The sequence below is a fragment of the Babylonia areolata genome, chromosome 24, assembly GCF_041734735.1.
Source record: "Babylonia areolata isolate BAREFJ2019XMU chromosome 24, ASM4173473v1, whole genome shotgun sequence".
NCBI classification, from domain to species: domain Eukaryota; kingdom Metazoa; phylum Mollusca; class Gastropoda; order Neogastropoda; family Buccinidae; genus Babylonia; species Babylonia areolata.
The window spans coordinates 17673888-17701252 of NC_134899.1; the positions used below are offsets into that span (position 1 = coordinate 17673888).

A 27365-nucleotide genomic window follows, 5' to 3' on the forward strand; every position below is an offset into this window, starting at 1 on the left:
GGAAATTTCAATCATTCATTCTGTTCAAGGGAATTTCTCTCTTTAAGGTTATCTCTCTTTATTTTCTTCTGAAGAAAGATTACTGTAGGTCGGAGTTTGGTTTGAATCGTCGCTGCGGAATGAATCCGGGGGAGTTGTTTCAAAGGGTGCTTGAACCAGGCCATACTCCAGTCCGTTCTTTCAAATGGATCGACCAGTTGAACACGGAGCTTTATATTGGTTTGGGGCCTACCCCTCCCCTTCAGAAAGAAAGGGTGGCGGGGGGTACCTTTCCACTTTCCCCAGACGATGTTGATCTTTAGAGTCAGCACAGATTCGGACGATTTCCAGTGTTTGCCAAGATATGTTCAGTGGGTCACGTGTGCCCTTCTCTCCCTTAAGGGATTTCTGGAAGCTGATCGCTGGTGTCAACAGAACGTGTGAAAGCCAGGGTGAAATATTTGCTCGTCTGTTTATCAGCAAGCCTTGGGGAGTCTGTTGAAGCTCCATCCTTACGCGTTCGCTTTTCGTGTTGATGTGGAACGATGTTTATATTTATATGTGAATGCTGTTTTCCCTCCTGTTATTGCTTCGTGTGTCTAAACGCGGAGAGTGTCAGTCCTCTTTTTTTCTAATTTCTATTTCTGTCTTTAATGTACCGAATTCACACACGTGTTGCGTGCTGATTAATGTCAGTTAGCTCGACATTTTGGGCAACAGGCACATAATAATACTCCGTTCAGTCCACCACAACGATAATCCATGGCTTGACTCGTAGAATCCTTATGACCAAGTGAGTAATCTGGTCAGATGAACAAGCCTTTATCCAAGGGCCGAGTTGGACGATGAACCAATCAATTCAAGAAGTTTAGCACGTCGCATCGATTCGGGTTACACACAGTGGTATTAAAGCCTTGCAGTCCAGGGAACATCAGATCCTGTGAATGGTTTTTAATAAGAGCTCTTTGGCTGTTGTTTCCACTCGTCTGAAACGTCAGAGCACGCAGTCATAGCGGCAGCGGATGTCGAGTGGAGTGGTTTAACGCCTAGTTGCCAGTGAAAGGTTATGAGTTCGATTCCAGGGGACCCAACATGAAAATGCGATTCAGACTGCCTGCGTTTCAATATGTTGTTCTTGTGGTGTCAGTGTGCCACACCAACATTCTGGCTTTGGGTGGGTGTTATCCGTCAGATATCCCTTGAGATGCGTGTCAACCCGCATGTTAACTAGTGAGACGACAGCAAGTCAGCGGTCTTTTATTTAACGTGGCCCACTGGGGACACATTGGAACTTGTGGCCCGCGCAAAGGAATGAAATTCATGGCCATCGCCAAAAGAAGGCAGCAAATATAAAAAGGAAGAATGTAATGGACTTGTTACAGAGCGCGTTGCTCGTGTTGTTTTTCAAGCACTTACACCATTTTACAACCCTTCATACTGCCGCGCTGTAAAAAGCCTGGGGACCCAAATTATGACGCTTTAAAGTGGGAGTATGGCTGCCCACACGGGGAGGTTAACAACAAAAGTACCGGCAATAACAGAGCGACACGAAGGCAGAAGGGTATGCGTTGGAGTTAGCCGCCCACGAACGCACGAGTTTGCCAACATGTCAAGTCTCTCAACAACAGCCAGCCTTGGGCAACACATCATCTCCCATGCATCTCACCACCCGGCCCCATCCCACTCCCAGTTCGCCTGCTTATTCACTAAAATTTGTTTTTTGAAAACTGGGAACTCTCTCTCTCTCTCTGTTTGTGTGTGTGTGTGTGTGTGTGTGTGTGTGTGTGTGTGTGTGTGTGTGTGTGTGTGTGCAACAACATGTTCTGGAACTGTTAGGCTGCTTTGAATCCTCTGAACACGACAAACATGCAAAAAAAAGTTTCAGGACTTCTGTGTGTGTGTGTGTGTGTGTGTGTTAGGAATTTTGTAAATACCGAGTTGCAAAAAGTTTTGTTTTTCATTCCCATAGCGCATGCCAAGTTGTCAGAATACTCTGTGTGTGTGTGTGTGTGTGTGTGTGTCTGTCTCTCTCTCTCCTCAACCTCACCCCACCCAACCTCACCCCACCCCACACAATCAAGAAGATTGTTTTACCACATGGGATGGACAAACACATCTAATCTCTTGTCTCTGTGTTATCTATGGAAATAGATATCCTCCCGTCGTTCACTCCTGTTGAGACAGAATGCTGCTTCAAAACGCCCCATCCAACACCCTCCACCCCCGAACTCTGTGTGTCATTCACACCCTCTCACCTTCCAATCTTTTCCCTCGTTCTGTTCCCATCACTGAACCCCCATGTCCTTTGCTTGAACTGCCATCATCAAAAAAATAAATATATAAATAAATAACAAAAACAAAAAAAAAAACCCGAAGTGTGGTTCATTAAAAGACAGTTGGGTATGGCCATCACCAAGGTCGGCGATATTCAGCTCAGGTTAATGAACATTTAGTTCACTGGGAGTCCCCGAGCCATTGCGTCGGCAAATGAAACCTTAGTTCGATTAGATGTTTTTGGTGGTGGTGAAGCAAGAAACAGAATAATGGCTTTAAAAATAAAAAATAAATAAATAAAAACAACAATGAACATGATGCCCGTTGGAAGTTAATGGGAGTAACCAAAACAACGCAGATTGTGGTTGTAAAAGGGGGAGTGTGAGGAGGTAGTCTCTCCCCACCCCCTCCATCTGTCTTCTTCCTCTCCCGTCCTTTCTCTCAGATGTACACTAAAATATGTAAAAACTAATGTTTAAGAACAAAATTAATGTGTGCGAGCGTGCGCACGTGCGCGCACACCATCCAGCGAATGCAGCATGCACTCATTCTCCCCCATCCGTCTTTCAAATTCTCTTACCCCCAACCCATCTCTCTCTCTCTCTTTCTCTCTCTCTCTCTCTCTCTCTCTCTCTCTTTCTCTCTTTTATATATATATATATAATTATATATATATATATGTGTGTGTGTGTGTGTGTGTCGAATATGCATTCCTACGTGTTCGCGATTCTCCATCGGGGAGAGTGTTTCAACGAGATGTAGTTGTGTAGGGCTCTGGACTGGATGAAGATTAAGGTGCAAAGACGTGGGGGTGGGAGGGGGACGGAGGGGTGAGGGGGCGGAGTGGCAAGGGGAAGGGGGGCGAGAGGGTGGCACTGTACGTGCACACATAGACGAGGAACTCGTGGAGGTTGTGGATTATGCAGCAGATTAACCCATGGGGGGGTTCTGATAGCAGGGGGTGAGGGGTGCAATCCACGGGAGATACTGGATGCATGCCAAAGTGGGTAACAGAGGTAGCTTGTCTTATAACTCGCCACAGCGGTGGTGTGTGCAGAGGTAACTTGTGCGCGTGTCTGTTTGTGTGTGTGTTTTTTGTGGGGTTTTTTGCGCGCGCGCGTGCTTGTGTTTAAGCGCATCGGTAAATATTTCGATTGTGTATTTATATATTATCGGCACGTGGCAAGACCATCATGTTCGTTCTGTTCCCCTCTGGCAAACGTGTTCTCGGTCAAGCATGGCAAAACCCTGCCTTCCATACCCCGCCTCGTTTCTCTCCCCCCCACCCCCACCCTCTCTCTCTCTCTCTCTCTCTCTCTCATTCTGCCCACCACCGAAGGGTGAAGTGGGGTGCTAGCAAGCCAACCGAAAACACTGTGATTACAATTTGCATTCGCGGAATAATTTGAAGAGAAGGTGCACTGCGGATTGATTGATTGATCCAGGTCATTGACAGGTAGTAGTGCCCCGTGTCGATGTTCGCCACTGCCCAAGGTAATCCATATAATAGTACGGTGCGCGTGCAAGGTCAGCCTGACCATAGAATTGAATTTTTAAAAGAATCTCTCTCTCTCTCTCTATCTCTCTCTCTCTCTCTCTCTCTCTCTCTCTCACACACACACACACACACACACACACACACACACACACACACACACAGAGTCACACGCCCGCGCGCGCGCGCACGTACACACGCGCGCGCGCAGACACACACACACACACACACACACACACAGTTGTGTTCGATCCGTGCTTTGCCGTATAATTTTCCGTGGTCGATCTCTCAGGCAGGTCATCGATTGATGTGCGAATGTGTGCGAGTGAGGAGATAGAGAGGGTGTCCATTATTTGATGCCCGCTGATTGCTGAACGGTAGAGTCCGCATCTGACTGGCTCCTGTCGTGGAGAGCGGGATTGATTGTTGTGCTTTGGAATTTGGGGAGTTCGAATCTCGGAGACAGTATTATATATAGTTCATCTGTTTGTTTGTTTTTTGGGTGTTGTTTTTGTTTTTGTTTTTTGTTGTTGTTTTTCGGTGGTTATCCAGTTGTTCACCTTGCAGTGTTTCTCTTCTGGTTGTGTCAAGTGGCATTGGAATGGGCAGGGTTGGTTGGGGGATTGTCGGTTTGGTGATAATTATCGGTGTTATTTTGATGAAATCAAACTCTTCACCCCGGTCATCTGATCATGTTGTTCTTCTGGTGATACCAGTGTGGTGGTATATTGGGTACTTGAGCAAGTCGAATCCCCGTTCCTGCTTCCAATGCCCATCTGTTTTGTTTTGTTTTTTCCGGTCCCCGTGCCCATCGGAATGTGTTGTCTTTGGGGTGAGCATGTGTAGTTTTGAATATGGGTTGTTGTTGTTTTGTTTTGTTTGTTTAAGCCAGGGACTTGGTTGTTGATGTTTTAACCCTTGCAGCGGCATCTCCTACTTTCTGTCTCCTTCCCTCCACCCCCTCTCCCCCTCACCCCCCATACCCTCCTCCCTTCTCGTCCAGTCACCTCCACCCTATTAGATTCCACTCGACAACAGCTCTCCTCACACAACACACTTAACTTGCCACACGCACAGAAAATTCGCCTCGCCAATCAATCACCTGTCCAAGAGAGCGGAAGATAAGACGGGGAGGGGGCAGGAGATATTGAGAGTAACGTGTGGGGGATGGGGTTGAGGTGGGGAGAGGGGGCGGCATGGAGACGAAAAGCTGTTGATCCCCGTCTGGTAACTGCTTGCAAACTTTTTTTCCCCATGCGCTCTCTGTCTCTCTCTCTCTCTTGCTCGCTCGCTCTCTCGCTGTCTCTCCATCCATCCACCCCTCCCCCCCGGAATTAACACACGTCTTCCCCTCTGAGCTGAAAAAGCTCAATGCTCTTCCCTCTGTCTTTGCGTTCAGCTCGTCTTGTGTTTCAGTGTTCCGGTGGGGGTGAGCTGAACACGCTTGTGGTTTGGAGAGAAACATCGTCTGTCGGGTTTTTCTCGGACACCTAACATTAACTTAGTTTTGCATCGTGTTTCAAACCTACACGTAAAATCTTCTTCTTCTTTTTTCTTTCTTTAAGAAAATATGTATTATTCTTTACGGATGTGGGGGAGACAGGGAGAAACTTGTGTAATCAGTTATCACCACTTGATATATCTTTTCCCTTGGTTTTATCCATCAAGCATGCGTTTACTCATTGATGTCACCGCTAAAACTTTGGCATTTTCAGTGGTGAGAGAAACAAATTGGAGGAAAGTTTTGAGTTAAGCTTTGTTTTAAAATGGAGAAGTTTATGTCTGTTTTAAATGTCTTCGGTTGTTGGCGTGTTTTTGTTTTTTGTTGTTTGTTTTTTGGGGGTTTTTTTGTTTGTTTTGGTTTGGTTTGGGTTTTTGTTGTTGTTGTTTTACAGAGGGTTTCGGGTGCTAAATTATGTATCGTTTAGAATGGAAGATTTCCGGTGCTGTAACAGTTTTTTTAAGTTCCAGTGCAGATTTAAGTATCGTGCTTTTAAGGGGAGCTTTTCGGGCACTGCTATTAAGAATCGGTTCTTCAAGTGGAGAAATTGACATGCTTCTTGAAATGTTAGTTTTAAGAGAAGAATTCCAGTCGCTATTTCAAATATTTGTTTTCGTTAGGAGGATGTAGGATGCTGTTTTAGATATTGGCTTTCAAGGGAAGGGATCTGTATTATGCAGTTTAATTTTTCATTTATTAGCTTTTGGGGATCAGAGGGATGGGGTTGTCCGACAATGCTCTCATGTGTTATTTCTCTATCCGAACTTGAGTTGCGGTAAACACAGCTCGCACAAGGCTCATACATTCATTAAACCAATGTTTTAGCCAGCTTCAGAAGGTAAAACAACAACAACAACAACAACAACTGAAACTTTACCGTGCAGAACAACAAAAGGCACGTTTCGCTTTCGCTTCTCCAACTGGAAGCAGAAACCTGTCACGTGTGGTCATTAATCATTGGCAAGGCGGTGGTTTATTAAAGCAGTCATACGGTCCGTCAACACAGTCATCCATCATCCATTCATCAGCTAAAAATTCTTCGTCACCCGAATGAATTATTGTGATTTCTCAGCGAGGAAGGAGGTAATGGGAGGCAACCCAGGGTTGCGGGAGGGGAGAGGGGGTAAAAACGATCACCCAGAACCACTGAGTGGAATAATGATTTTGTTTCTCACTCGGTCACACACACACACACACACACACACACACACACACACACACACACACACACACACACACACACACACACAGAGAGAGAGAGAGAGAGAGAGGCAGTGCCAGACTGATTTCTTATTGTGCTGTCCTGTCTCCCAGTAATGAACAGAATATTGACTCCTGATCCAGGCCCACTATATGACCCCCACAATCTCATCACATTTTCCTGTTGATATGATGCTGCCCGTCTTTCATCATCTGTTTTTGTTTGTTTTGTTGTTATTGTTTAATGCATGCTCTCGCCTCCCCTCCAAGCACACACACACACACACACACACAGAGAGAGAGAGAGAGAGAAATCTGTTGTTTTACGAAAGTAATGAAATAAAATCCTACTGCCGCTGCTACTGCGTCAGCATAAATTAAATCAAATAAATCTTGCACTGCCATCGCGTTGCCCTCAGACATGCAGGCAAGGCAAAGCCCTTCCTGTGATAGGGAGGGCTGAGGAAGGAGGGTGGGGAGGGCAGGGGGTTGGGGGAAGGACACATTGACCCGATCATCGCTCTCTGAATAAATCTATCGGTGATTCTCGCCAAATTACCGCGCGGATTACCACCGCACACAGCTTCCCCGCTTGTAGTGGTCCTCACACTACTGAGGCTGCCTGATTCCATCCGCCCTTTCATGATGGCGACCTGTTGTGGTAATCCGCTTCTGCAGGAGCGGGGGTTAGCACTGAAAGGGTGAAGCGATGGGAAGTGTCGGGCGATAATGATGTCCGTCGTTTTTTGTTTGGTCTTGCCCTTCCTCCCTTCCTTCGAACATGGAGACGGGGAAGGGAGATAACTCCGTCGTTCGTGTGTTTCCCTTGCTTAATAAAGAGGGAGAAGTAAAGGAGACCGAAAAGAGAAGAGGGGGTGAGGAGGTTTAGAGAAAGAGTTTATAATTTGCATGTTTATTTATATTTGTTTGGGTTTCGTTATGTACGTATGTGTGTGTTAGTTTGGCTTTGGTTTACGTTTGTTCTGGGACTTGAAAGTTCGATTACTCCGAGTACAACAACGAGCAAAAAACAAAACAAAACAAACAAGACGAGAGAGGATCTTTTTATTTGGTGTTTGTTTTGGTCAGTTTAGTTTTGCTCTATGTTATTTTTAGTTTTGAAGACGTCACTTTAGTTTGCTTCTTTTCTTTCTTTCTTTTTCTCTTTTTTTCCGGTTTTTGTTTTTGTTGTTTTTTGTTTGTTTGTATTTTTTGATATTGTGAGTCCTCAGCACAGCAACGAAACCCCGATCCCCTCTTCGATTTACACACGAGAGAGAATCATTTTTATTGAGTGATATTTTATTTCACCCAATGTCGTATTGTGAATAGTCTTTTAAATTTATGTCATCGCACGTTGCTTCGTTTATTATTGAATTAGTTTGGTTTTAATTCGTTGTTTTTTTCCTTTCAAAATGCAATCCTTCTCAGCATATGGATTCATATTTTGTGTCAATATACCATTATATAGATATAGATATGCCCTCTTTTATATTCTATTGTATTTTATTCAGTCATGAAACGTAGTTGTGTTTTCATCATTTTTGTCCTGAAATAACGGTATATTTAACCAAACAGGGATTATGATAGAAACTCTCCATATTTGAAGAACACTGTTATTTTTATCATTACTGTATCTTTTTATTTTCATTTTGTAAGTAAGAGTCGTGTCAGTCCAGCATATATGCAGCCTTTACATTGTTATTTGTATAATTCTTTTTTCTTTTCTTTTTTTTTTTTTTTTAAGTAAGAGTCATGTCAGTCCAATATACAGCTTTTCCCTCAGCTTCCTTCTTTTTCAGAAGGTAAGCATGTCTGAAAAAAATAATCAACGTTTGTTTGTTTCTTTTTGATTGTACTATCTGTTCTGTTTGGTTATATTTCTTCGGTTTTATTCTGAAAGAATAAAATGTTTACATTTTCTTATATAAGAAATTCATGATCGGAACGACAAAGCTGGGTGGTAGAGTTTCCATCGCCAGTTCTGGCATTTGCCAACATGTTCTGCACACTCTTTGCAAGCTTGTGGGCGCGGGGGACAGGTCTGTTCACGCAGGTAATGATCGATTGGTAGTTTGCAACCGACTGGTTGGGTTGGCTTCGATCTTATCTCTGACAAGGACGCATACCCCCACCCCCAGTTCTCCCCCTTCCCCTGCCAACTCGCACATGATCCGTTGATAGGTTCATTAACTGTATCTGCGATATGTCTCCCCCCCCTCCCCCTCTCCCCCACTCCCTCCCCTCCTCTCTCTCTCTCTCTCTGTCTGTCTGTCTGTCTCTCGCCCCCCTCTCTCCCTCCCTTCCCTCACCCTCTCTCTGTGTCCTTCCATTTTGTGTAAGTTGAATAAAGTGTTTACCCCCCTCCCCTCTCCCTTGTTGTATGCCCCCCGCACCCCCCCGCACCCCAACCATCTGTCCGTTCTTATAAGACAGCAGGCGCAGTTTTCATGAATAAATCAGTGGATGGTGTTATCCTGGTTTGCATTTTCTGTTGTTAGTCCTGGCCGAGATTTTTGTACTTTAAACTTCCGTCAGATTGTCCTGAGCCGTCGCCCCCCCACCCACCCCCCAAATCCCCCGCTCCCCCCCCCCCTCTCTCTCTCTCTCTCTCTCTCGATCTCTGTCTAATCCCTCAATCTCGCACTTCTCTTCATCTTCCTCTTATGTTTGCTCAGTCTCTATGCATATACTTGTGTGTGTGTGTGTGTGTGTGTGTGCGTGCGTGCGTGTGTGTGTGTGTGTGTGTGTCCCATTTCTGTTCTCTCTGTCTCTCTCCCTCTGTGTGTGAGTGTGCGCGCACGCGCACGCGCGCGTCTAAGAAATCAGTGAAGCAAACTGGGACAGCTGCCAAGGGGCAGAAGGCAGATGACAAAACAGTATGTAGCTATGTCAGCCTTCTGCACACCACGTAGCAAACAACGAACGAGGGGTAAAACGAAAGACATACATAACCGTGCCCCTGCCCACATCCCCCACAGAAGCGGGAGAGGGATGCGTAATGCAGTGGAGTTCAGAGAGAGAGAGAGAACAGCCAGTTCGACAAGTATGGGGGAAATGGAGAGGGAAGACGAGACTGAAAAGAGACACGAGCAAAACAGATGCTATTTTCACTGCTGTGGAGGTTTGAACCGAAACACGGTGTACTGTTTTTAGCTTGTTTGCACGGCTCGAGGTGACCCGGTGCGCAAGGTTGAGCTTTAAATAGCACGAGTCGCGATTTGAGAGATGGGGATGGCTAGTTTTATCTCCAGTGTGTTTTGAATGCAAGTACTCAGACTGCAATGATCAGCAAAAATCACTAGAAGGATTTGCATTTTCGATCAAAGAAGTCAGCGTACGTGCAAACCTGCCAAATACAGAGCCAGTCCACTTTCGTTTGTGTATAACGCATGACAGCTACGTCCATTATACATCCATTGATCCATGTCAGGCAGCGATCGATGAGCTATCGTATGCTGTGCAAACACGAACGAGTTTGCATTGCACCCACATGCGAATATGGTGAGTTCTAAAAACTTCTGTACTGACCAGTAAAAAATACAGAACGCCTGGCAGTTGCAGCCCTTGAACAGAGCGGAAGAATCAGTCGTCGGTGCTAAAGGTATGGAATCCCCCCGCTCGCTTTTAATTAGTTAATGCGAATTGAGAGAGAGAGTCCGGTGTTGCGTGAAAAAAACCGGGTTTGTTGCTCACATTTGGAGCTAACGTAAATTTTAATCTGAATTCCCCAGTCTAGTTCATCGTAGTCAATCTTCTAACTGACCTAATTTTCTTGCAAACCGCGAAGGGGGGGGGGGGGGGGGGGGCAGGCCTTCCCAACCCACGGACTTTGATGAATAAAAATAAAAAAGAATACTTTTTAAAGTCTGTGCTTAAAAAAAAAGAAAGAAAGGAAAGAAAAGAAGTTTACAAATCCTTGTGCCCTTTCGATCTTTCCCACCGCTGTCAATGCCCCGCAGAGAGGAGCTCACGCGAAGAATTCTTCTCAGGCAAGGGGGGGTCCATGAGAGTGAAAAGTTGTCCTACCCAATGAACCACACACGCATTTTCTTTCCCCTCACGCGACTGTGTCTAACTTTAGTAACTGCCTGCAGGGGAGGTCACTATAAATAGCATTAACCGACTCGCACAGCGAGAAGGGAGGTCAAGGGCGGTGGGTAAGCAGAGGTGAGGGGGTTTGGGGGGGGGGGGGGGGCGCTAGTTTGAGCAGAATGAGGGGGTTGTGTCGGTGAGGGTTTTGAGTGAGGAATGGAAGTGGGATCTATTAACCGTTTTCTTCTGCTTGAGTGGCGATGGTGATTGTTGAGAGAGATTTCTGAGAAGACTTTCTTGCACCCCAGTTCGTGTTGTCTCTCCCCCCCCCCCTTTCCTGCCTCCATTCCCACCTTCTCGCTCTGAATGATTGACTAAAGTGGTAGTTTGGTGCACCTAGCGATAGCTATGTTTAGTACAGCGCCCAGCAACAATTACATGATGAATAAGAATGATACACAAACACACACATCATTATACAGAGCATGATTCACGTGTCATTAAAGATGACAAGCTTGAAAAGGTATGGGTTTTTTTAGAGATGGGGAAGAGGAAGATAGGCAGTACCGATAAAAACCTTGTGAAATTGGGGGAAGGGCAGAAGTGAACGGTGCTCTCTGTCAGAAACCTTGATAAGTTGTGCTGTCTCTCTCTTGTAACTGATGTAGATAAGCAAGGACAGGTTGGAAGAATGGGCCATCCCCAAAATCTTAATCCTTGAATAAAAATTTTTTAAAAAGGTTGATATGTTGTGCTCTCTCTCTCTCTCTCTCTCTCTCTCTCTCTCTTGTAACTGATGTAGATTAGCAAGGACAGGTTGGAAGAATGGGCAATGCCCAAAATCTTAATCCTTGAATAAAAAAAGTTTTGAGTTCTGAGTTTCTCTCTCTCTCTCTCTCTCTCTCTCTCTCTCTCTCAGAATTTTACCTATGACACATGAAGTCAGTCTGAGCTAATACTTGAAGTCTAGGCAAATAAAGAAATGTATGGGACAATTACACATGAAATCCAAGCTGACAAAGAAATAGTGTAAAGGACAGTTACCACAGTTATGAAAAAAGTAATGGGACATTTGTCCTTTTCAGCCGTAAAATGATTTAACATTTCCAGTCTTTTTTCGCTATATGCCTGATGCAGATGTGTACCCTGGCACCTGCACTGTATGCTCACATTGAATTGATTAATGCACATTAATGTACATGCATTGTATGCATACACTGATACACATGCATGTGAATGCGTGTGTGTACACAAGTGCACGTGTGCATGCAGACACACACACACACACAAACACACACACACACACACACACACACACACACACACACACACACACACACACACACAAACACACACACACACACACACACACACACACACACACACACACACATATGGTGTGCTTGTAGCATTTTACAGACTCTAAAGCATAAGCAAACAAAAAAAAAGGAGAATTTTTAAAGTCTGAGAACAAAAGGACTTAAATGCATATACATCATGATTTGAAACACACACACACACACACACACAAACACGCGCGTGCGCGCGCGCACACACACACACACACACACACACACACACACTTTGAGTGTAGTGTGTGCAGCTTGGAAATCTGTAGAGAGTATATAGCTTCTTACTTTGCACGCCTAACATATGTATGTGATCATGCCCACATGTGTTTGTGCGCGAGCATACAGAATGTGTGTGTGCACCTGCCAAGCCAGCATGAATGCCAGCCCATATTACATGGTTGCCAGTTTCCATCCTGTTGAAAATGACCTAAGGGAGCAGTGGGCACAGAATAACAAGAACAAATGACAGAGGCCAAGGCCAACAAGAACAAGTGGGAATACACACAGGGAAAATTGTGTGGTGTGCTGGTTTTGCTCACAAATGTCCTTGTTCAAATACCACCGCACCCTGCCATCTGGCTCATACATATGCTCTCACCCATATGTGTGCCTGCACACACACACACACACATATCGGGCTAAACTGGCAATGTATCTGTTTTCAGTCATCAGGGACATCATTGAATAAACAAATTAATGAATTTATGGGGAAAAAAGTGTATTTACAACCATCAGTGCACACATCAGATACCCCCACATGTACATTTACACACACACTCACACACACACAGTGTCATTCCTCTTATATCACTCAGTTAAATGAAAGAACAGAGTGTCATTTAGAACAGAGTGTCATTTAGAGGCTCAATTCATTTGTGCATGTATGCAAACGAACACATAATCAGCTTGCTGTTGTATTTGTGTCATTATTTCGTGTACCGACACAGTGCCACAAGAACAACACCTATGAATAATGAACAGGATGTTAGGGGAAAGAGATTCACCATGTCTTGTATGTGTGTGTTACAGATCTGAGAACCTTCAAGAAGCTGATTGAGCACTACGATGCTTCCCAATCCAGCTTCACCATCAAGCATGAACAGGACCAGAAAGGTAAGGCACTGAATACCTTCTCCTTTTTTGTGGCCTTAGTTGCATACAAATCACAGAACACTTTTTTTTTCCCCTTCATTTTTCTTAGTGCTCTACATGTGGCTTTCTTCATCAGCCAAAAAAAAAAAAAAAAAAAAAAAAAAGACTGCAGGGAAAAAAGAACACATCAGAAGATATAGAAAAGGACATAGGGACAGACCCAGTCATGTCTGTTTTCTGTGTGTGTGTGTTGTTTTTTGGGTTTTTTTGTTTTTTTTCTTACTAATGACGGACGTTTTTTGCTTTCTTTAATATTCAGAAAGTGCTTACGTATGTCTGGGATTTGAATACCATCAATTGTATTGGAGAGGGGGAGGGGGATGTTAGTCAGTACATATGACTTTTACATTACAAAGAACTTTATATTAATTTATTGCTGTGTAAATGTTGTGTATAAGAGCTTGTGTGCACACGTGCATGTGTGTGTGTGTGTGTGTACATTTTACTGATATATGTGGATTAATTTCCTGGGCACATTATTTGTGTACATTGATGTGTAACAATTCATGGTCTTAACTTGTTTTAATCTCTTTTTATGGTGTGCCTTATCATATTACGTACAACAAATTGAGAGCTGTATGATCAATGGTTTTTCCATTGCAGTGGGAAGTCATTTACAGCTTAGTCTTTTGTGAAGGACTATGACTCTCAAACTAGGAGGCAAGATTACACTGGCTGTTAGTGCTGCAGCCTTGAGGGATAGTTGGCCTTTAGGAACAATCCCAACGCCAACTGTCCTGAAACCCATTTGGCCAAGAGAGCGGGGATGTAACTTAAGCAAGACACTCTCCACTATAATCAAATTCTAGCCCAGATAGTTGGGACAGGAGGCAATAGTTTGGTCAGCAGTTGCCTTCTCTACTGACTGTCAGTGTATCATACATGTTTATAATGTGCCTGTGGTTGCATGCTTGCATTCACACACATGCACTGACAGATGTTGGGCATAAAAAAACCCACATTTTTATGTACACAGATATACACACATGGAAGTGCTACAGATAAAAAGGATCTGTAAACAAATCACATTTTCAGCTTTTTCAGAAAAAAAAAATGTTCTGACCACCTTCACTCCAGAATACAGATTGGAAGTAATGTAAATTTAAATGTGAAACAACACAAGTATACCACATTCACTGAACCATGAATGCAACTTTTTGGAGGGGTTCAGGTAAAGGGAAGCAACAATTTTATGAACTGATCGGATTCTGTCTCTCAATCTAAAATGGAGCATTGTGTGTATTGATTTAAAGAAAACAAATGTGACATTGAAAATTGTTTATCAACTTGGTATGCCATCCTCTCATAAATTGTTTATTGTTGATGCCTTTCTGTTTTGATTTTATCAATATTGAAGTTGATTTGTTCACTTAGAATATATGATTATAATGTGTGCACCCAGTGGTCACACATGCCTATGCGTGTGAATAGAATAGAATACTTTTTATTGTCATAAAACCTTAAAGTTTATAAGACTCAGTGAAACATTAACATGAACATATTAAGAAGAGAAACATTTGTGAACAAATTTCGCCAGCCTTGGCTGTAATTCTGTTTGAAGGATCAGTTCACTAGGCCTTGCATTTGCACGACATATATCGATTACGAATCTGTGTCTGTAAGTATTGTACTTTACACAATTGTCTAAAAGGCGAATCGCATCTTCTAAACTGTTACAAGTATCACACAGCTTTTGTTCTTTCGGTGTATCTTTATATCTTCTTTGTTCGATTTGTACGTCATGGGTGCTGATTCATAACATGGTCAGTGCTTTCCTGTGTTGTGTATTTCCTGTATTCTTTAAATACAGTTCAGTTTTATAATTTGACACAGCACTCTTGTAAAATTCTAATTTAGATGACCTTTTATGTTTCTGTTCCCAAAATTTTACATATTCATTTTCAAGCTTCTTGGATATAGCATACTTTAATCTTTTAACACTAAAAGTGAACTGATTTTCCCAAACATGATCTAATCCAGTGCTAGTTAATACATTTCTTATGAAAAGTAGCCACTGAACATTTTTATTTGTTTGACGATACATGCATTTATATGTTGTGTATACAAGTGAATTTTGAGGAAGCTCTAATATGTGTATCCAGTTGTCAGTAACTTGACATTATTTTTAGGCGAATAGGGAATGCTCTCAAGCACACATCGAGCATGTCGCACACACAGTCAGCTGTGTATATTTGAGCAGTGAGATGGTGTATGAAGTTTATATATACATATGTGTGTGTGTGTGTATGTAGCCAAGTGCTCAGCTGGCTACTAACTGTAGTTCAACTCACAGCACATGCTGTAAAGCGGATGACAGTTTCACTGCAGTGACGGTGTCAAACCATTGACATGAGGGGATAACTCCTGTGGCATAAGGCTGTTCAAATTCAAATTTGAACTGAAAGCTGTTGTGAGTCCGCTGGTCACTTTACGAGGTGCCGCTCTCAAGCACACATCGAGCATGTCGCACACACAGTCAGCTGCCTAACATTGTACTGCACTATCTTCTTCATCTTTTTTTCTTTATCTCATAACTGTTGTAAAATAAAACAGTAGAAAATCCTTTTTGTGATTGGCCGTCTATATGTCCTTGGCCAGTGCACAGATCTGTTCTATCCTTTTACCTTCATACTCTTTAATTCAGTAATAATCTAAATTCTTTTCTTCCGTCCCCTTTTATATACCACTCAGATTAATACGGCTACATATATATATATATATATATATATGTATATGTATATGTACCCATTCATCATCAGAGAACAGGTCAATGACTTTTGTTGTTGTCTGGGGTTTTTGTCTTTTGGATAGATAAGTTAGAGAGTTTCAACGAGTTGGGTTTAGGTGTGTTGAAAGGATTGTGGTAAACGTTTGCTTTGAATGAGAGTGGGGTTTAGGTGTGTTGAAAGGATTGTGGTAAACTTTGCTTTGAATGATTCAGCTCTTGCATGGACCTACCCAGTATCCACAGAGAATTACCAGTACTCTTTTATATTAAGCAACACAGAAGTTTTTGCCCCTGGATCTAACAACCCAAAGTTTGACCTTGGCAAAATCTTAAGAGGAGACCAAAAGCTTGTATGGAGAAAAACCAATGATTCTGTGTGTACAAAACTGTTCTTTGGCATACTGAATTACTGACATACTATTATCATATTCCTGATTAAGACGGACTTCTTCTTTTGATGGCAAATTTGTGGTTTGTTGTAATTTCGTATGTTTCTTTTTATTTGATTTTTGTTACAATTTTGATTGCAGATAATTTTTATTTGTACAAGACTTCATGTTGACAGTGAATTGATATTATATAAGCTGAACTGAGACAATGAGAGATGAGACACATGCTGTTAGCATATTTATTTTTTTTTATATCACATGTATATATAGATACATGCATATATACATACATACATACACATGTGCACACACACTCCACACACATGCACACGCACACATGCGCACATATACGCAAATGCCTGTAAGGTGTACATGACTGTGTACAAAGTGAATTTCGAAGGAAGCAAGAGAAGGAAGTTGTTTTGCATCCTATTACATACAACATTGTTGTTCTGACATGTGTTCCAGTCATCAAGACCTACTTCATCACTGGTGTCAAGCCAGGCGTGAAGCTGGATGAGGCTGGTGTCCCCTTCACCTCCAACTCTATAGCCATCACCATGGAAACACCCAATGATGTGGTAAATTCTTCACCCCCATCCACCCCCCACCCTCTTTTTTTTTTCTTCTTAGAAAATGTTTGTGATTGTTGTGGATGTGAAAGAACTGGCAAAGATATTGGTGGAAGGGGTTTGGAGGTGCAGATTATTTTTATTCTCTGTCTCACCCCCTCTTACAGCTTTCAGTTTGACAAACACTCATTTCTATCGGTGGGCAAAAATTTTATTTGCATTGAGACATAAAAGTACTCTTAACACCTCCCTGTCCACCTTTTTTTTCTTTTTTTCTTTTTTTTTCAAATTTATTTCTTTTTCTTTTTTGACTCACTTGTGTAAACAAAGTGAGTCTATGTTTTAACCCAGTGTTCGGTTGTCTGTGTGTGTCTGTGTGTCCGTGGTAAACTTTAACATTGACATTTTCTCTGCACATACTTTGTCAGTTGACACCACATTAGGCATAAAAATATGAAAAATTCAGTTCTTTCCAGTCATCTTGTTTAAAACAATATTGCACCTCTGGGATGGGCACAAAAAAATAAAAAATGAAGCCTAATTATATGCAAACTGCATTTACTGTTATATTTATATTTTTTGTATTCTCTAAACTTGGCACTTTGATCTGATATTCTGACCCCCCAACAAGAGCAGTCATTGTTATCATTTTTTGTTCAAACAGGAACTTCTTTTGCTAAGCATGGAAGTTTTATTTATTTTGCAAACGTTTTGGTGCAGATAGTAAAAAAGGGAAATTACTCTGTAATTAATGCTAGGGGACTTAATTTGCTTTAAACTGATCTTTCTCATCTTAAACATTACATTTTGAAATTATACTCAATACATAAAAAGCTTGGATTTTTTTTTCAAGTGTATCACAAGTGAGTCTTGAAGGCCTTGCCTCTCTTGTTTCTTTTTTTTTGTTGTTGTTGTTGTCCCACTTTCCTTGCACTCATATCACTGGCACTGCTTCCACATGCTTACATGAACCTGACTCCACCATTCCCAGCTTTTTTCTCTTTTTTTTGCTGCCCCATCATCTGCACCGTTTCAGTGGCATTACTCCCACGCCGCTCATTTAAATTCCCAATACACGGCCACACCCGGGTTCGTCCGTCGCAGTTCCAGCGTCGGCAGTCCACAGGGAACCATCGATGTTAGGTCGCCAGGAGGCCATACACCAGAGGAGACCCTGCAATGCTGCTGAGTCACTTCGGTGGCGTTCAGTGGTGCCTGTTCTGATTTAACGACAGCACCTACTAAGCCCCCTGCTAACGACAATAATGGCTTAGTCGTGGAGCCAGACTGAGAGAGCGTCCCTCCCAGAGTGGAGACCGCCACCATGTCCCTCAAACAACAGCCCCCCATGAATCTGCCGACACTGATGACATTGACAGGACTCACTCCAAGCACAGAAGTGGAGGGGTATCGAAACTGAGGTCACCATGAGAGCAGGGCATGAAAAGCCACAGACTTTGAGACTATTTTGTTTATATTGATGACGATGAAGGAAGAGGAGGATGACGATGATGATGATATTGCTGTGGAGGTCCATTTTGGTTTGGGACTGCGTGACAAGGCTGTACTCTACGCTTCCTGTCTTAATGATATCCCAGTGTTAACCAGGCCCGAGAGATACAGACACTTGCAGTGTTGGTCAGGTAATCAGAGCAACACACCCAAAGACACATCCTTGAAGTGGATGACACTTGACTGTGTGGTCCCAGTCTCCCCATTTAAGCCCACAACACACTCAACTCTGGGTAGGAGCCGAAAAACCCACCTCCACTGGGATTTGAACTCGCGTCCTCCCAGCCGTCAGTCCGCGACGCTAACCACTTCGCCACGGCGGCTGGTTTCCCAGCCTTATTTTGTCACAGTCCAGACACCATCAGTCCACAGGGAGCTATCAATGTTGAGTTGCCGTGGTACCCCTCACAGCACTTGAAAACATGCACTGCTGCTGGGTCAGGTTCAGCACTGTAGGTGGTGTGATTGTTGATGCCAGCTCCAGTTCAGCATGTGCAAGACGCCATGTGCTAAACCTCTACCACTACCATGTCCTCCCTCCAGAAGACATTCACCCTGAATTTTTCAACTCTGAAGACTTGACATGAACTCAGCACTGAGATGAAAATTGAGAAAAAATGCAAAGTTGGGTCATCATGAGAGCATGGCATAAAAGGCTATTGAATTAGGGACTGTGGTGGTGGTGGTGTTTTAAGTTTTTGCTTTGTTTTGTTTTTATATAGAGGAAATAAAATGGATTAAGGAGAGATGATGATGATGCTGTGATGGAAATCCATTTGAGTTTGAGATCATGTGACAGGATAGCATTACTTTTGCTCAGCAAGATCAGCCACACCACTCAAGAATACATAAGAAGTCATAAATACGCTTCAGTTTCTAATGCATGCCACACTGATTTCACTTCACCAAGGTCTAGCAATGTGGGGATTAAACAGCATCACTTCACATTTTGTCATGTGTTTGTTGAGTACTACTTCCAGGGAGGAGGTGCAGGGATTAAACAGCATCACGTCACATTTTGTCATGGGTTTGTTGAGTACCACTTCCAGGGAGGAGGTGCAGGGATTAAACAGCATCACGTCACATTTTGTCATGGGTTTGTTGAGTACCACTTCCAGGGAGGAGGTGCAGGGATTAAACAGCATCACTTCACATTTTGTCATGGGTTTGTTGAGTACTACTTCGAGGGAGGAGGTGCAGGGATTAAACAGCATCACTTCACATTTTGTCATGGGTTTGTTGAGTACTACTTCCAGGGAGGAGGTGCAGGGATTAAACAGCATCACTTCACATTTTGTCATGGGTTTGTTGAGTACTACTTCCATGGAGGAGGTGCAGGGATTAAACAGCATCACGTCACATTTTGTCATGGGTTTGTTGAGTACTACTTCCATGGAGGAGGTGCAGGGATTAAACAGCATCACATCACATTTTGTCATGGGTTTGTTGAGTACCACTTCCAGGGAGGAGGTGCAGGGATTAAACAGCATCACGTCACATTTTGTCATGGGTTTGTTGAGTACTACTTCCATGGAGGAGGTGCAGGGATTAAACAGCATCACGTCACATTTTGTCATGGGTTTGTTGAGTACTACTTCCATGGAGGAGATGCACTGGACTTGCCATCCAGTGTGAACCAGTGATCAGAGTTCAAGGCCCTGTTTCAGCATGGTGTTGTGCAGTATCAGTATCAGTAGCTCAAGGAGGCGTCACTGCGTTCGGTCAAATCCATATACGCTACACCACATCTACCAAGCAGATGCCTGACCAGCAGCATAACCCAACGATGTTGTGCACTTCACTCTAATTTTCCTCACTCCACTCAGGTGTGAATGGGTACCTGATTTCAGTTAATGGAAGGTTAAATGGATGGAAGGAGAGGATTAGGCCCTGCTTTCTGTGCTGAGCCTTGTCTAGGCACAGCAGATATGAATTCATTGCCACGATGGCCATAAAAGGCTGATACCTTCAACATAACTTTCATGATACCGGCAAATTAATGATTATGCTTTGCTGCTGTTTTTTCTTCTTTGAAGCTGTACGACAGTTGTTGAGGGTTTTGTTTTGTTTTTGATTCATTCATTCATTCATTTATTTTTTAATATCTGGGGGGGTTTTCTCTCCAGACTCAAGACCATAAGGAGGATGGTGTGGCTGACCAAGCAACCAATCTGATTGAAAGAGAAGTAAGTCTGTTCTTTTGTGTGTGGAGGTGAAGGATGCATGAATTAGGGTTGTTGGTCAGACTTGGAAATTAATTGAAACACCATGGGCATTCTTTCTTTCTTGTATAAGAAAGCTGGTATGCAGATGTTTGCATTGTTTCAGTTATTGCATACATTGATACAAGAGAGAACCTCAGTGTGTTTGCCATGTTTATTGGGGAATATTATCCCCTTTAATTCCTATGCTCCAGAAAGTATTTCAAGGATTTGAAAAGATTGTCATTTCTAGAATAATACATACAGTGTAATCACCTTAAAAACAGTTTATGTGAAATTCTGTCTTGACCAAGGCAAAACTCATTTCACAAGCTCTGTTTCAGTTTATGGAAGTATGCCCAGAATGCAGTGTGTGACTGTGCCAATCCTTAATCCAGCGATGTTTTTTTCCAGTGCCTAATTTTGAATTCTTTACATGAAAAAAAAGTGTCAGTGTAACGCTTATGCTTTTTTTTCTTTCTTTTTTTTGGGGGGGATGAGGCAGATGGCAAATTATAGCAAAATATCAAAATTTCATGGACTATGACCATCAGAACAGCAGAGGAGGGAACTGTTGTCCCAACTGTCAGGGCTAGAATTTGATTATAGTGGACAGTGTCTTGCCCAAGTTCATCCCCACTCTCTTGGCCAAGAGAGTTTTAGGACAATAGGCTGCAGTACTAAGAGCCAGTGCAGTCTTGTCTCCTAGTTTGAGAGTCATAGTCCTTCACAAAAGACTTCCCACTGCAACAGAGAAACCATTGATCATACAGCTCTCACTTTGCTGTTGTTGGTACATTGTAGGTAAACAATGTTTTAGGACAGTAGGCTGCAGCACTAAGAGCCAGTGCAATCTTGCCTCCTAGTTTGAGATTCATAGTCCTTCACAAAAGACGAAGCTGTAAATGACTTCCCACTGCAATGGACAAACCATTGATCATACAGCTCCCACTTTGCTGTTGTTGGTACATTGTAGGTAAACAATGTTTTAGGACAGTAGGCTGCAGCACTAAGAGCCAGTGCAATCCTGCCTCCTAGTTTGAGAGTCATAGTCCTTCACAAAAGACAAAGCTGTAAATGACTTCCCACTGCAATGGACAAACCATTGATCATACAGCTCCCACTTTGCTGTTGTTGGTACATTGTAGGTAAACAATGTTTTAGGACAGTAGGCTGCAGCACTAAAAGCCAGTGCAATCTTGCCTCCTAGTTTGAGAGTCATAGTCCTTCACAAAAGACGAAGCTGTAAATGACTTCCCACTGCAACGGAGGAACCATTGATCATACAGATATCACTTTGCTGTTGTTGGTACAGTGCAGGTAAATAATGTTTGATGGATGTTTCAGAATTCTGTCAACGGCATGTCCCCGGCCACTCTGCTGTCACGCCGTGTCAGCTCCGGGTATCTGGATGGGGGTGACACTGACAAGACAGATGATCAAGGTCTGTGTTCATGTGGCAGTGTGCATATTGTGCATGCGTGTGTGCATGAGTGCGTGCGAGTGAGTGTGTATGCGTGTGTGTTCATGTATGTTTCTAATTATGCATGTTGTGTTTTTTGTGTAAATATGCATGTCTAATGATTTTTTTTTTTTAACTTATACATTTTTAAAATATTTTTTAAATCCCATTTTGATTCTCTTGAAGTCTAGTATGATCAGAATTTTGGATGAGTTCTTTTCCCACTTAGAGATTTTTTTATTTAATATTTTGTTTAAAACATACTCAGTTTTATATCATTCCCATATACAATATATGTGCACATCTGAATGGCTGAATTGTATTCAGTAAATCCTTATTCGTACTGGGCCTTAGTAGTTGGCGAGGCCCTAAGCACTATAATTCGATTTTATTTATACTGGGCAGAACTGAGTGCAGGATCTCTGGGGGGTTTTAAGTGAAGAATGAGAAGGTATCTTTGTATCTTTAGAGTCACAAAACTAGTAATTTTCAACAATTGAGGGAAACTTAAAGCAGAGCAGCAAGTACTTGTTCTACCAAAGTTAGAAAGGATTTTTTCTTGGTAAAGGAATTTAGGCCTATAGATATTTTACCTAATTATTTGATCACTGAATAAATGTTGGTATAGTTTTCGCAGGTGACAGATAGAACTAATGAAGAGAGTTGGTGCACTCAGAGAGGACAGTCTTCAGCAATTTGTAATGTGAATGTCATAAGCCGGGAAGTTCTTAGTTTCTACCTGAAGTTCACAAGAAAAACGTTTAACTGTTTGCTCGGTCTTGTCTCAGGAAAGGAAGAAAACCTATGAAATCAGCAAAGCTTGTTGAGCAAGCAAGGAGTGCATTGATCACAAATGATGCTTTCCTATTATTTCCTTCATTACATGTTTGGTTTGGTTTGGTTTCTTCTCATGCTCAGTTCAGTGCCAAGAGTGAGAACAAAGTGTTTCACACGTTGTATATTCTTCCTGTTCAAATGAAGGGTCAAAGGTGAATAAACGGTTCTTGTTTAGATTTTTTTTAATGTCAACTGTACTGGCTGTGGATACATGGAAACATTCAGCATTGCTTCAATGAATCTTTGTACTTTAGTAGGGCAGGTGTGACTTTTTACAAGCTAAACTATGACCTTCCCATTTTTCTGCCCCTCCTCCTCCACCATCCCCTTAGCCCTTACCACCCCCACCTCCCTGGCCTGTCAATGGTGTGCCATTTTCCAGCCATTTTGTTTGACTCATCGATGCACCTATATTGATCCATTTTGGAAATTCAATTGTGTACTTATAAGGCTCATTGCATACAGTCACATTCTTGTAGACAAGTACAAATAAAAGATACCATAACAGAATAGAATATAGAATAGAATATGTCTTTATTACCAAGTGTATTGAGGTCACAAGGAGAATTTTGGGGTATAGAACATAAAAAGGTAACAAACATAAGCACAGATGCAGTAGAATTTTGGACACATACATGTGTATTTCAGTATAAGAACTTGTGCATGCACACTCACGCACACACATGAGCACTCACACACACACACACACACACACACACACACACACACACACACACACACACACACACACATGCACACATTTGAACATAAGCCTCACATTACTCATTACGTATGGACGGGGCTGATGACTAGATCTTCAGGTAAATGGTTGCTGATTGCAAGCATAAAGAATATTTATAACCCAAGCAAGGGTTGAATATGCCCAACATTCAGAATGGTCACCAGTTGTTCTGTCCAGTCACTGTCCCTTCTTCCACTTTACTGGAATCACTCAGGTGATGTAAGATAACAGCTTGACATGCAGTACTATAATTCTAGGACTGGAATATCCGTGCATAATTAACCTGAAACAATGGACAATTGATAATGTGCCTGTCTTGAAGCAAGTGCTCCAACCAGTGTAGCTCACGGAATCCATGTGGCACCCCCTACCACATCAAGGCATGGTCCTCTCAGATGGATCATACAGTGAAGTCACTAAATGTATCTTTTGCTCCTGAAACCAACCTTACTTCAAATAAAGAGTGGAGTGATGGCCAAGTGGTAATGTGTCCACCTAGTAAGGGAGAGAACCTGGCAGCACGGAATCGAATCCCTCACTTGCTAGTATTTTCTGCCCCTCCAGTAGACAGTGAGCATGAGTCGTGGCCTGGGTGTGAGGCATTTGAATTAGATGATAAATTGAGGTCCAGTGTGCAACATGCACTAATCGCATGTAAAAGATCCCATAGCTACAAAACGTTGCCCCTGGCAAAATTCTGTAAAAAAAAAAAAAATAAATTTTTAAAAAATCTACTTTGAAGGTTTAGCAGATACACCTACAAATCTGTACAAAATTCCACTTTGATAGAAAAATATATATACCTGCAGAGAGGAAAAAGGGGAGTGGGGAGGGGGGGCTGGTATCGCGCTCTCCATGGGGAGAGCAACCCAAATTTCACATAGAGAAATCTGTTATGACAAAAAGTAATTCAATACGTTTGCATTGGGTGATGTTTTCCATCTGAAGCTGGCAATCTTCATTCGGTGTTTATTGCAGACTACTGTTCTGTTCTGCACTGCAGAGCACTACACTGTGCTATGATTTACTTTGCTGTGCCTTGCTGAGGAACTGTGTATTGTATGGAATTGCAGTGTGTTGTGCCATGTTGCTCTCTGCTGCACTGTACCATACCGTACCGTACTGTACTTTACTGTACTCTGCACTGCACTGCACTACACCACACAACACCATGGTACACTGTACTGTGCTTTGATGAAATGTTCTGTTTTGTTTGTACTGTATTGTGATTATCATCATCTTTTTTTGTTTGTTTGGGTTTTTTTGTTAATAAAATACTCCACCTTTTTTTTTTGTAAAGACTGATAGGACAACATGTTTGTGTTTGTGTGTGTATGTGCATGTTTGCAGGTGTGTGTTTGTGTTCAGTGGCTTTGTATCATATATTGCATTGGGTTTTCCTCTGTTTAGACATCTAACTTGTTTGATGAATTGATGCTCTGTTTGTTTACAGTTGGTGAAATAATGCTCAGCTTGTTCCAAGACATTGTCAGGGAGAGGAACAGACATAACGTAATAATATAAACTATGTATTCCTGATAGACCCGTCAGATTAGGGGTATGGACTGCCTTTATCTCCCGGTCAACAGTGAGTGCAGTCTCAAATTCTCTGGATATGTGTATACAGTAATCATGGGAATGATCAAAGTATTCATATTATATATTTTGCAGTCCTAGTCAACTTTCATTGTACTGTCTCAGTGAAAACACAAACATGCCCACTCTGTTTTGCTGTAAAAACATCCTGTTTGTTTTTTTCATTTTCTGCATCTGAGAACTGGAACCTCACATTGCCATAATCGAAACAAATGGGCTTTTCCATGCATTAACATTTTCAGTTTGCCATTCACAAGACACCTCACTGCTTGAAGTGGGTAAAAATGATCACATATAAAAACTTAAAATTCAGATATATGGGAATTTCATGATTGAAACAAATGGGCTTTTTCATGCATTAACATTTTCAGTTTCCCATTCAGAAGATACCTGACTGCTTAATGCAGGTAAAAAATTAAAAAAATTTTTAATGGACACACCTAAAACCCCTCTTGAGAACAAATTCAACTTGAAATGTTTGTAAACAAACAAATATTACTAAATGCCTTCCTGGGAATCAAAGGGCTTGGCTAAACCTTCCATTTCCCATATTTTATTCTGTTTGAGCACAGTTTTGCAAAGTTTCAAGTCAGTATTTTACATTGTAGCATGCCCAGAACAAGCAAGTGTGTGGCTTGTGTTTGTTTATTCACATAATCACAATGAGCTTTGCGAAACAAATATTGCTGTGTTTTGTATAAATCAATAATAATTGTGACTACTGGATTGGATTGTATGCAGCATTGTTAACATAGATCTTATCAACTACTTTCTCACAGCTTGTGATCTGTGTATGCTTGCGTCAAGTGGGGTGGTATTGTGGGCCCTACACGGGGGCAGGCATGGTGGGTGATGAGCCAGCTCCAGAGCACCCAGCTTGAAGCTGCCGCGCCGCCTGCCGAGAGGGACAGAGTGACTAACGGGCTGGCTTTTGTTGTTGTGTAGTGTCCGCAGAGGTCAGGGGTCAGGGGGATTCCCCGCAGGTCGCCTCACCCCTCCCGCCGGGAAGTGAATCGCTGTCTGGCTTGTCACAGCCCTCACTCCTACCTCCTGCCACCTCCACACCTCCCTCTTCCTCTGCCACCACCAACACCAACACTACCTCCTCTCTTGCTACTAATGTCGCTTCTGAGCAGTGTGTTGTCCGCCCTTGCCCTGGCCCCCTCCCCCCACAGTCCCGCCCGATGTTGAAGACCCCCAGCCCGGCCGCTCTGCGCTTCAGGGGCAGCGTCATCGCCATCACCATGCTGCAGCACCGATCAGGTTGACTTCCCCTTCTTCCCCACACCCACCCGCCCCCCCCCCCCCCTGCCTTCCACTTGGCTCTTCTTCGCCTTTTACGCTTCAGTGACTCTTAACCTGCACTGGTGTACACGTGGTGTGTGTCCGTGACGTCAGCATGTGTGGATGCATACCGTTTTTTGTTGGTTACTGGGTCTGGTCGGCACATTTCAATCTGGGATTTTTGCTTTCTTCTCTTTTTTTTTCTTTTTTTTTTTCTTTTTTTTTTTTGTGTGCTTTTCTTTTTCAGCTGCAAATGTGCTATGGGTGTAAACTTGAGACAGGAGGACTGCATGGTTGATGGAGTTGCGCTGTTGTTTGGTCTGTTGATGTCTTTTGTGTTGCTGGTTGTTGTTTTTTTTTCCCTGTCGATTTATCTGTGGTTGTTATCAGGTGTCAGTTTTGTGGCAGTTGCTGTGAACACGTTGATGGAGAGAAGCATGTGACAGAGTAGCTGCTGTGCTTTATAGAGTCTGTGCTGCGTAGAGAGCCAGAATGCTGCTCGTGAAAGAGGTGTGTGAGATGGGAAAAAATGCTGGGTGCTGGTGTCCATGTAGGCCAGACAACTTTTGTTAATTCTGTGGCAAAGCAAAACTTGACATCATGTGCTTTTATCCCAGTGGTGTGGGCAGTGGGATAAGGGAGACAATCTTCTCTTTGAACGGTGCACTTCAGAACGGCGAAGGAAGGGATTATCCCCCTTCCTTTGAACAGTGCACTTCAGAACAGCTAAGGAAGGGATCATCCCCCTTTGTCTTGCACTCTCCAGGTGGGAAGAATGGTGTTCTCGTGCATAAACTTGCAGTCTACTGGCAGTCAGGATGTTCTGTACACACCCCTATCTGTCTCTCTGCCCCCCTTCTTCCCCACAACCACCACATCTCTCCTTTCTCAGGTTTCTTTTCTGTTTTTGTCTCTGCGTTTTAAGTGTGTAGGGGTGAAAATCTCAAAATTACCAGTGCCTGACAGTTCTTGTTCTATGTTTTGAAGTGGTCTGAGATTGTGAACACTGCTAAAAGATCAGCATATTTACAGACCTGATGATATTAGACAGAAG

At 42.7% G+C, this 27365-nt stretch overlaps 1 protein-coding gene across 1 annotated transcript in view; it reads left to right on the forward strand.

Moving 5' to 3' along the window:
- LOC143298953 (adenylate cyclase type 9-like) overlaps positions 1–27365 on the forward strand; it is a 90484-nt gene that overhangs the window by 55625 nt on the left and 7494 nt on the right. The window contains exons 2-5 of the mRNA XM_076612002.1: positions 12866–12949; positions 16574–16686; positions 20316–20375; positions 21738–21834. Of these exons, the coding sequence (XP_076468117.1) occupies positions 12866–12949; positions 16574–16686; positions 20316–20375; positions 21738–21834 (354 nt within the window). The remainder of the gene's footprint in view (positions 1–12865; positions 12950–16573; positions 16687–20315; positions 20376–21737; positions 21835–27365) is intronic.